Source organism: Staurois parvus, unplaced genomic scaffold, assembly GCF_062004578.1.
Source record: "Staurois parvus isolate SC_StPar_1 unplaced genomic scaffold, SC_StPar_1.0 ptg000558l, whole genome shotgun sequence".
In the NCBI taxonomy this organism is placed as follows: domain Eukaryota; kingdom Metazoa; phylum Chordata; class Amphibia; order Anura; family Ranidae; genus Staurois; species Staurois parvus.
The window spans coordinates 616,692-628,340 of NW_028318354.1; the positions used below are offsets into that span (position 1 = coordinate 616,692).

At 41.5% G+C, this 11,649-nt stretch overlaps 1 protein-coding gene across 1 annotated transcript; it reads right to left on the reverse strand.

Annotated features, from left to right (window-relative positions):
• Nucleotides 1–5,192: 5,192 nt before the first annotated feature.
• LOC149450930 (indolethylamine N-methyltransferase-like) lies at nucleotides 5,193–10,861 on the reverse strand. Its single transcript, XM_089691257.1, has 3 exons — nucleotides 10,659–10,861; nucleotides 8,676–8,883; nucleotides 5,193–5,967 (listed from the first exon to the last, which is right to left on the reverse strand). The coding sequence occupies exons 1-3, from the start codon at nucleotides 10,807–10,809 to the stop codon at nucleotides 5,538–5,540; spliced, it is 789 nt and encodes a 262-aa protein (XP_089547383.1). The 5' UTR covers nucleotides 10,810–10,861; the 3' UTR covers nucleotides 5,193–5,537.
• Nucleotides 10,862–11,649: the final 788 nt, after the last annotated feature.

Here is an 11,649-nt window from a genome sequence, read left to right on the forward strand (position 1 = left end):
TTTCTTCTGATGACTCTTCCATGAAGACCATATTTGTACAAGTATCTCTTTATAGTGGAATAGTGTACCACAACTCCAGTGTCTGCCAGATCTTTCTGGAGGGATCGTGCAGTCAAACGTGGGTTTTGAATTGTTTTTCTCACAATCCTGCGAGCTGTTCTGTCTGATATTTTTCTTGGTCTTCCAGATCTTGCTTTAACTTCCACTGTTCCTGATGACTGCCATTTCTTAATTACATTCCAAACAGAGGATATTGACATCTGAAAACACTTTGCTATCTTCTTATAGCCTTCTCCAGCTTTGTGAGCGTCAACTATTTTCAGTTTCAGTTTTCTAGACAACTGCTTAGAAGAACCCATGGTGCTGATTGTTGGGGCAAGGTCAGATTAGGCTGGGCATTTAAAACCTTTGAGATTGACATCACCTGGTCTTCCCAGACGATGATTGAGAACAATCCATGACAGTGGCAGGGCTCAGCTTTGCAAAGGGGGCAGTGCATGCTATAAATTCTGCAGGGTGCCCAAACTTTTGCAGACACCATTTTTTTGTTTTCTGTTATTTTGAAAGTGTAAATGATGGAAATAAAATCTAACTTTTGTTGACATATTATAAGAATGTCTAATCTGTAATTTGATGCCTTTTGGAGATTTTTCCATCTTTCCTTGGCTTCTTTATGCACATTAATACAAATTTTTAGCTGGGGTGCCCAAACTTTTGATCCCCACTGTAAGTGTGAGAGAGGTGGAGGTAAATTATAAGTGTTTAACGAGATGGCACATTACACCGAAGGTTGAGTATAAGATATGTGGGGAAAATTCACAAGAGTGCTGGAGGGGATGTAGAAAAATAGGCACGTTTTATCATATATGGTGGGAGTGCCCGAAGATCCAAGGTTTCTGGGAAAAAATTGTCCAACTAATTGAGAATATCTCTGGGATAAAGATAGGATTGGAGCCAGCAGTATGTCTACTACATAGTACAGAGTTATCGGTAAATAAATATAAGGACTCGGGTATGTGGTGCTATCTGAATGCGGCGAAGGGTTTGATACCTAAGTTTTGGTATAGACCAGAGGTGCCGAAGATAGAGGACTGGGTGGAAAGAACAAATCAAATTTGCAAGATGGAGAGATTGTGTTATATGCAGGAAGACAGGATGGGGTTGTTCTCTAGGAGGTGGAAAAAATGGGAAGAATTTATGGTGAAATATATGAAGTAGTAATGTGAGAAAGATGAAAGGATTTACACACCCCATATTCTAGTTGGGAAAAGAGTTAATAGAATAATGAAGAGTAGGTGGGTTCATGGGGGGGGGGGGGAGGGAGGTTTTTACTTTAGGGGGGAGGGGAAATAGAGGGGGGGAGGTAAATGGGAATAAAGATAGCCAGAAATGTAAAAAAAAAAAAAAATCAAACGCTTCCCTTAAAGAAACTACAGCACCAGAAATATTCCGCCCTTTTACTGTGCCATACTGACAGTCTGACAATAGTGCAGTAGAAAAACAATTCAATCTAGAAAAAAAAATCTTTGTCAGAATCTTCCTGTCTACATTCAAAAGGGCAATAGGTCTCCAGTTCTTGATGTCACTGGGCTCTTTATCTTTAAAACAGCAGAACTAACGATGATACTCTCATGGATGGAGGCATCAGGTGTTTCTCCAAACAACTTTTAAACACATCCACCAGAATTGGAGCTAAGACCTCTTTAAACTTCTTATAAAACTCAGCTGTAATGCCATCAGGTCCTGGTGCCTTGTTCTGACATAATTTGTCAAAAGCCTCCCTTACCTCCTCCACAGTGATGTCTGCTCTCAAAGGTGAGAAGTCCAAATTGTCAATATCAGGACCTGGAACCGCCTCTAAGAACTGTGTCATCGTCTCCTTGTCCGAACCCTTTTTCTGAAATAAGTCAGTATAGTATGACCTAATAACTCCAAGAATTCCCTCCTGTGACTGCTGTAAAATCCCCTGAGAGCCCTTCAGGCCTGTTATTAACTTTTTGGCCACCTTATCCCGACAATTCTCAAAAGGGATCAGGTGCCCTGGGGATCCATAATCCCGTTCAAATACTAGGGATTTGTATCTGCTATACTGATACTGACTTATCTCAGATTTTAGTCTGCTGTCCTCACTCCCCTATACCCTCCGGCTCCCACTGAACTGGTCCCGGGCCCGCAGATGGGCAAGTGAAGCCCAGGAGACATAGCGGGCAGGGGAAGGAGGGGCAGAGGCTGGATTAATTTACTGCGAGGTTTGGAGTGCGATCCGGTGTGTGTGTGCCATTGGAGCCCCCCCTCCCCCAGGTTATGACCAGATCCATGATGACCACAAGGGTACCCCCTAGCTGGATATAATATTTATATGTGCATTTAGCTTGCGCTTCTGGTAAGTGCAAGCATACATCATTTCTTACATCACTTTGAAGTCAACAGCACTGGATTCTGGAGTTTTGAACATTTTATTGAATTTTAGGTGTTTTTCATCCATTCACCAATTCACTGGACTACATGTGTTTATATATTTTAAGGAATCTTTTACTTTCAGAGATTACCATTTTATTCATTTTGACAGTGGTTTGTAATATTCACAATTGATTTGTCACTTTATTTTAATTCATCCATTCACCATTGCACTTGTCACTTTGTTGATTATCTGTAATTCACCAATTTTTTGGAAGAAATTCTTTTTGCGCTTCATGCATTTTATCACTTCATTCTTAGCGTTGCATATATATATTTAAGAGGCTGGCACCATAGTGGCTTGTGTGGAAGTAATTGAGCGGCAGCACGGCCACCCAAATGCTTCCATCTGACAGGTGAGCCCTGCTGCTTTCCCGCAGCAGGGCTAAAGGTTAAAAAAAAACGACCTGTCCGGTGCCCAGAACTACTTGTCCCGGGCGTCAGGCGATAGGAATTGAACATCCCTGTGCTAGAATAGCCAATTTTACTGAGTAGGTGCAAAGGGCACCATCTTGTAGTAGGTAGGAAGAACACTCACTTTGTATCTCTTCAGTTTGTACACTATAATTGAGCAGGTGCTAAGGGCAGCATCTTATAGCACGCAGTCAGGGACGGACTGACAACTCATGGGGCCCCCGGGCAATAGGGGATCATGGGGCCCCTGTTTCCTTGCCCAAACTCAAAAAAGCCTATGAAAAAGGTACCAGGGGCATCTCACGGGGCCCTCTACTGACCCCGGGCCCTCGGGCAGTGCCCAAGTTTTCAAATGGTCAGTCCGCCCCTGCACGCAGTGCACTTTTTTAACCTGTTAACTGTGTCCTAAGAAAGAAAGGCCTGGAGTAAGAAGAAAGAAGACCTGAACGAAGGGCCGGCATGACAGGGGTTAAAGGGGGTTGGGATAGAGTCTCATTAGCATAAGGGGGAGTTAAAAATAGTTAAGGAAGGAGTAGGGGGAGCCACAAGGGGTGGTCTTACAGGGTGTGGCAGGTGGTTTTCAGTCTGGAGAGAGTTTTCACAGGGCAAACTTCCCTCCCACCTGCCCGTTGTTTGATGGTTTGTTGTGGTGGTGGTTGTGCCATATTGGTGCTGGGGGATGTCCGGCGGGGTGCAAGGTCATCGTTGGATAATGTGGGCACAAGAAAAGGCACTTTGTTGCAACCCGTCTGAGGTACGGCTTCCAGTTGTTCTGGTGGGGGTATCTGCGGTGGTGTCTCCAAGTCGATGATGTTGCAGCTGGAGGCCTAGTTAAGCAGGACGCAGGTATTCATTTTATTGATGCCTATTGGGACCTTGAAAGAATGTATGTTTGTACTGTGTTTTCTGTTATTTAAAAATTGTATTTATTGATGGTTGTAATAAAAGGCCGGTTTTGAACCATTAACTCCATTTGTTGTCAGTGTGGTTACTTAGGTTAAGTATGGGGGGTAGGTATTGGCTTAGTGGGACTTACAAGCCATCTTTAGTCCCCTGGTACAGGTGCACATTCATTTAGAAAATGTTTTTAATAGATAAAAATGACTCCATTGTGGTAGGCAATGGGTTCAGTTTCTTTTTCCGCCCTAAAAACATTTAGTAAAATTATGACACGCCCATTCAATATCCATACAGCTAATATTACCTTTTATTTGGGAACATTGGGGGGAATTTATCAAAATGGGAACAGAAAGAATCTGGAGCAGTTGTGCATGGCAACCAGTCAGCTGATAACCCCCCCCCCCCCCCCAAACATAAAATTATCTACGGCCCTGGTCAATGTTAATCGAAAGAGTAAAGTTCTGCTTTAACCTCCTCGGCGGTATGATTATTTCTGATTTTTTTGTGCTGAAAGCGGTACCATTTTTTTGCATGGAAATATGTAGTTTTTTATTGTAGGCTGTAATTTTTAGGAATAACTCACTGAAATCTGTCCGAACAAGAGTCTAGTAAACATTCCAGATATGATAAAACTTGAAACACGAAATCATAAATTATAATTTACTAAATAATCATAAAAAATAATAATATAATAATAATATATTTAATTCAATAATATAATCAAACCAAAAACACTGAAATTTGAAATACAGAGGCAAATTTGCACATCGCTGAGCAAAGTCGCAAAATCGTTTTCAGTGTCTGATGACGAATTTCCCCACGAATCATTATCACTCAATTCTGCAAGTGGTTCTGATTTACTATCGCTGTTCTCTAGCTGGTCTAAAACCACTTTTGACATAAAGGAACGCTTTTTGGACGCCATGGACTTTTCTAAGTTTCCAGGCAGAAAGAACAGTCAAAATGCAGGCAGGACACAGGACAAAGCAGTAGGGACAAAATGTATGTGAAATGGTTTGAAACAGCAATGTTTTACTATATAATAATCATTTTTAAAAAAATGAAATTTTTAAAAAATTTCAAATTTGCCGCCGGTTCCGGCTCCCGTATGTCCCGACGTCACAGGGACCGGAACACGGAAGCCGGATGCCGGCATCGGCCAGAGGAGATGGCCGGGGACGCTGCAGGGGACACATCATGGGAGCGAAGGACAAGGTAAGTGCTGCAGGGACTCCCAGAGCAACGCCACATGGTAAGCCCGAGTGTAGCTTGGGGTTACCGCTCTTGGTACTCAAATTTTACCCCGATCTACACTCGGGAATACCGCTAAGGAGGTTAAAGAAAATTAATAAGAGTTACCAAGTGTTAAATACGAGTTAAACAGTGGGTGAGTCAAGGTGTAGAAGGTAGACTCAGATTACTTAGATTTTCTTTAATTTTTATTAGCTCAAAATTCCATCAAAGATGTTAACAAGTTTCTGAGGTCTTAGGATGCCTTCTTCAGAGCTCATATATCTTTGGCAGCCTGCCTAGCTAACAGTGGCCACAGCCTGTTTATATCAATGTGAAAAGTTGGTGTATTTTTTTAAGGCACATTGTATATTTCCCAGGAAAAAAAACACATGTAAAATGCACACAAAGCACACACAACACACGTTTTGCCTTGCATTACATTTTAACATTACGCATTAGAATAGCACTGAAACACAATATACTTTTTGATTAAAATACAGGTGCACATTCTCATGCAATGGTGTGAATGAGGCCTAAATCTTTTGTGATTTATAAGCTGTGCAGAACACAACCGAGTCAAGATCACACAGGTCACTCTCAGCCTTTTTTTTGGAAACCTCCAAATGGCTGATAACAAACCCCTCATTATTAAGCATGCTTGTCAAATCACTTTCATTATACTTTACAGCGTGGAACCTCTCTCCCCCAACCAGAAAGAATGTGGCATTTAAAATTCCATAATACAGCAAGTGCCCGCCAGGTTTCAGAAGATTTGAGAACCTCTTGAAGTTTCTCACAAAGTCATCAAGATCTTTGCTTATGATTTCCAGAACACCCCAAAGGATCAGGCAGTCAGCTTGTGGTAACGCAATTGGGTCTGTGAGATTTTCCTTGCTGAGATCGAATTTAATTACATGTGCAATTGCCGCCCTGAGTCCAATTTCCTTGTCCTCACATTGGTCACTGTAAAGTAGAAACACATCACATGTCATATAAAACTTTCAACTGATATTATATGAAGCAATGGTCATATTAAGTCTGAGCTGTTAACAGGGCCGGACTGACAACTCATGGGGCTCCCCGGGTAATAGGTGATCATGGGGTCCCTGCGTCCTTGCCCAAACTCAAAAAAGCCTATGAAAAAGGTACCAGGGGCATCTCATGGGGCCCCCTACTGACCCTGGGCCCTCGAGCAGTGCCCGAGTTTCCAAATGGTCAGCCCGCCCCCGGCTGTTTAATACTGCTAACATTTCTAAGGTGCAGATGGTTATTTGTAGTATTAATATATAAAACTGGGGACATGAAGAATGTAATTATTGCCATAGTGAGCATTTTGATAACACAAACTACACTGCTCAAAAAAAATAAAGGAACACTTTTTAATCAGAGTATAGCATCAAGTCAATGAAACTCCTGGGATATTGATCTGGTTAATTAAGAAGCAGAGGGGTTTGTTAATCAGTTTCAGCTGCTTTGGTGTTAATGAAATTACCAAGAGGTGCACTATATTGGCAACAATGAGATGACTCCCAAAACAGGAATAGTTTTACAGGTTGAGGCCACTGAAATTTTTTCCCTACTCATCTTTTCTCACTGTTTTTCACTAGTTTTGCATTGGCTAGGGTCAGTGTCACTACTGGTAGCATGAGGTGATACCTGGACCCTATAGCGGTTGCAGAGGCAGTCCAAATCCTCCAGGATGTCACATCAATACGTGCCATTGCCAGAAGGTTTGCTGTGTCTCCCAGCACAGTCTCAAGAGCATGGAGGAGATTCCAGGAGACAGGGCCATAGAAGGTCCTTAACCTATCAGCAGAATCAGTATCTGCTCCTTTGTGCAAGGAGGAAAAGGATGAGCACTGCCAGAGCCCTACAAAATTACCTTCAGAGGGCCACTAGTGTGAATGTCTCTGACCAAACAATCAGAAACAGACTTCATGAGGGTGGCCTGAGGGCCCGACATCCTCTAGTGGGCCCTGTGCTCACTGCCCACGACCATTTGCCATTGAACACCAGAATTTGCAGGTCCACCACTGGCGCCCTGTGTTTTTCACAGCAGGTTCACCCTGAACACATGTGACAGATGTGAAAGGGTCTGGAGAACCGTGGAGAACATTATGCTGCCTGTAACATCATGCAGCATGACCATTTTGGTGGTGGGTCAGTGTTGGTCTGGGGAGGCATATCCATGGAGGGACGCACAGGCCTCTACAACCTAGACAATGGCACCCTGACTGCCATTAGGTATCAGGATGAAATCCTTGGATCCATTGTCAGACCCTACACTGGTGCAGTGGGTCCTGGGTTCCTCCTGGTGCACAACAATGCCCGGCCTCATGTAGCTAAAGTATGCAGGCAGTTCCTGGAGGATGAAGGAATTGATACCATTGCATGGCCCCCATGCTCGCCTGACCTATATCCAATAGAACACCTCTGGGATATCATGTTTCGGTCCAACTGATGCCACCAGGTTGCACCTCAGACTGTCCAGGAGCTCAATGATGCCCTGGTCTAGATCTGGGAGGAAATACCCCAGAACACCATCCGTCGTCTCATTAGGAGCATGCCCTGAAGTTGTCAGGCATGCATACAAGCACATGGGGGCCATGCAGACTACTGAGTACCATTTTGAGTTGCTGCAATGAAATTTCAGCTAAATGGACTAATCATTTTTTCACTTTGATTTTCGGAGTGTCTTTGAATGTATTCCCCCAAGCTTCAATTGCTTCCAATAATAATCATGCACCAATTTCACCATATTATTTTGAAATCCCAACACCAACACTCCAATGCCCCCACTTTCTTTACAAAACCTAAAGAAAATGTAGGTCTTTTGCACCTTCCGTTATAAATTGGGATCAGCATAGCCACAACTGGTATTCCTTTCTACAGTCTCCAGGTATTTCAATCCACATCCATCCTCCTTATTCCATAAAGGAAATGCATACAAAAGTGAAGCTGAACAAAAACCTTGCAGATGGTTTGTAAAAGCTTGCTATACACGCCTATTATTCTTGATGGCACTCTGTTGCCACTCATTTGGCACACAGATTTTTTTTTTTTATGTCCATGTGTGGGTAGGTGGAGTGTGACATGGGTCTCCCTTGTTACAGGCTCATGGGTGTCCAACTGATGATCTTGCACATGGGCCCACTAGATTCAGAAAATGCACCTACTCCCCTCTCTTCCTGTATACTTTCTTCTCTTCTCCTCTCATCTTCCCTCTCGCTTCTCCTGTTCTCTACTGTCCTCACCTAGTCTCTCCCTTCCTCTACTGTCCTCGCCTATTCCCTCCCTTCCTCTACTGTTCTCAACTATTCCCTGTCCTCTCTTCTCCACTCTCCTTTTTTCCCATTTTCTCCCTTTACTTCTCTTCTTCCCCCTCTCCTCTACCTCTTTTGCTGGGGATCACATGCTGCATGCAAAAAAAAAAAAAAAAAGATTCTTCTAGCTTTAATTTTGATGTTAGTTAAGTATTAAGACATTATGAACATCCTTTTTTATTCAATTTAGTAATATTACTACTCCATTTACAAATCTTAACACAAGCTGAAATGACTATGTAAAGGAAAAAAAAATAAGTGTTTTAAAAAGAACGTCTGGTCGGACTCCCCATGTTACTGGATCATCACACCAACCTGACTCCGAAAAGAAAACGGCAGATACTTCACCTCTTTCCTGCCATTTCTGTAGCAAGTGTAAAGCTGTGCGACCAATTAAACGCTCCGGTTCGGCTGTTCTTCCATTTTTTCACTTCTAAAATACAGTGGTCAGTAGGCTTGAGAAGGATGATATCTTTGAAATATTCCTGTGCTAAATAGAGATGGTGAATGACGGGACCAGCACTGATGTCAATCAACACGTCTCCTTTAATGTCACCTGCAGCAAAAGATTCAAAACAACCTGTGGTATGGTCTCCATGCAATGCATTTGAATTGAGAACAGATACATTGTGCTCCTCCTGAATATGCTAAATTGTTGAAAAGAATGAAACGCTATCTAGCCTGCATTAATTGTACATTAAATGTTGTTCACACAAATCCTATAACTTTAAACATGCATCAACTATAACATGTTCTGAAAATTATACTGCACTATCAATATAAACCATGCAAGAAATGGACATATATTTGAAGGGCCAGTTCATCCAAAACTGATATTTCAGTTATTGGTAGGTGCTGAGAAGTTAAATCATTTCCCAGTTTCTTCTATTTCTTTAGGATTCTATTAATGAGATCTATGAGCTGAGGTCCCAGCTCTGCATACCTTCTATGCCCATTATTAGGGGCTCCACTGTCCTGCAAGTAGTCCTAGATCTGCCCCCACTTTGCCTTTTATGAGGAGATACCAACATCCCTGCATTGATTTCATGAGTGCACACACCTGCTGTGTTCATTACTGAAACCGAAACAAAGACTGAGAGAATCGTATTATAATGAATCATGTATTTAGACAAACCTGGTGCAATAAAGGGTTAGCCTTATTACTTAAACGTTCCTATGTTTAACTTTTCAGATATGCTGATATGTGACAATAATTCAGTCAACTCGAGAGTATAATAACACAGGTCTGCAAAAACATTTTTTTTCAAGAGCTGTTTTAGTTATTCCATATAATCTTTATGTTTTTTGGTGCACTGAATCCAAAAATGACCTCGATTTTGTCATAGGACATCACGTTTCCTGACAATTTAGGTAACTATGTTAAATAAGGCAATACCTCAAAATAAATGGAAATAGACTTATAAAATTAAAGTTATTACAATTTTTTCATGAAAATCCTTTTTTGAACTGAAATGAGCTCACCTACACGCACTAAACTCAATTCTTCTTCCCTGTGAGGCTCCTCTTGGTGCATTTACGCTTGTGAGTAGCATCTGCAATGTCTCTCTGAAGCATCCAACAGTAGTCTGCCATCATTGTAATGCTCCATTTTCCCTGGTATCTCCTTTCCATCTATTTAATGTCTTGGTGAAATCATTCACCTTGTTCCTCACTCACAGCTCCCAAATTTTCAGGAAAGTAGTCAAGGTGGGACTGGAGGAATTGCACTTTCAAACTCATCAGGCAACCTAAAGCTTGAAATGCATTCAGCATTCCTCTGACGATCTTTTTTTAGTGAGGATCTTTGTTATTGCCTAAAAATGTCTGTACGACTTCTTTAAATGCAATCCACCCTTCTTTTTGAGGATCTGTCATGGTATTGACAAACTCTTGATCAACTAGAAGCCTTCTAATGTCTGGTCCGACGAACACACCTTCCTTCAATTTTGCCTCTGACAGGCCTGGAAACTTGGTGACCAAGTATTTCCTGGAAACTTGGTGACCAACGTTCCTATGTTTAACTTTTCAGATATGTTGATATCTTACAATAATTCAGTCAACTCGAGAGTATAATAATTAAAGGAATTTGCTTAGCTTGGTTTAAATATGTATTACAGATTTGTAAAAAAAAAAATAGATAAATATGACAAATTCAATCCAGGAGGAGTTTGCAATTTCTTCCTGCAAAGTTCCTGGAGGCAATAGTCCTTGATTCATACTTCAATATGAATCTTGTATATGACCATTTTGCAAATCAATAGTTCATGCTTCATTTCTCCCTATATATATTCCTGTAAAAATAATTTATTTTTCAAAAAGAGATTTACCTACCTGTGGAAAATGCACTGTTGAATTTCTCCATAGGATACATAAAAGCTTCATAAGCAAAGGGCATGTCAGGTTTACTAGAATAATATGTTTCCAGAAAATTCCGGGAGTGGAAGCCATCTACGTGGTAGAATTTATGAGAGCCGGGCTCCATCCTGTAATGTTGTTATGTCCACTACAGCAATCTTCCAGTTTGTCTCCTATCTTTTATGTGTGATAAAATCAACTTTTTAATATTAATATGACTTCAATAGAATATCACCCAATATTTGCACACTATGACTCAAGTCATCATGTTTTGATAGCAGAGAATCAGGTGATTTCATTGTGATCAGCCAACAAAATACATTATTTAAAGTATATCTAAAGCCAAAGTTTTTTTTCCCCAGTTTTAGAAATCGTAGAAGAGGGTTGTTCCTCTCTTAGACAGTTGTCTCCATAACGTGCGACCCCCACAGATTACTATCTTACAAGTACAGAATAGAGGTTCTTTTGTTCTGCAGCCAAATTGTCTTATGTGTTTTGCTTTGAATACAGTAAGGGTTAGAAATGCTATAAAGATAGCCAATTACATTACACTCTGAAAGTATGACCTCTTTACTATCTCCTTCATTTTTTATAAACACTGATTCAAAGCAAGGTGCTGCAAAACCATCCAGTCAATTCAAGTCTACCCAGGTAAAGCTAGTGGTAGTTGGTCACTTTCAGCTGAACTTGATCTGTAAAGTTTAACACATGTTACCATCATCTGAACAATTTCTACAGTTTTAATGATTGTGTCAGGAATGGACTCACCATTAGTGGTGGGACTCATCTGCCATGTTGGCTGCAGTACCAGGGCTGGCCAGCGGGTGCTCTCAGCAACCAGAAGCTCACTCCTGCAATCAGCCATCGCCTGAGGCTGATTGCAGGAGGTGTATTTAAGGAATGGCCAGACCTGCAGTCAGTGCCTTGGTGTATGTTTCCCATGAGCCCCTGTACCTGCATCCTGTCT

What these genes read in the sequence shown, in the direction of transcription:
- LOC149450930 (XM_089691257.1), bottom strand. Translation starts at nt 10,809, where the DNA reads ATGGAGCCCGGCTCTCATAAATTCTACCACGTAGATGGCTTCCACTCC. An exon ending in CAACAGTGCATTTTCCACAG is followed by an intron (nt 8,884 to 10,658) that starts GTAGGTAAATCT and finishes CTTTTGCTGCAG; the next exon opens with GTGACATTAAAGGAGACGTG. An exon ending in ACAGAAATGGCAGGAAAGAG is followed by an intron (nt 5,968 to 8,675) that starts GTGAAGTATCTG and finishes TCTACTTTACAG; the next exon opens with TGACCAATGTGAGGACAAGG.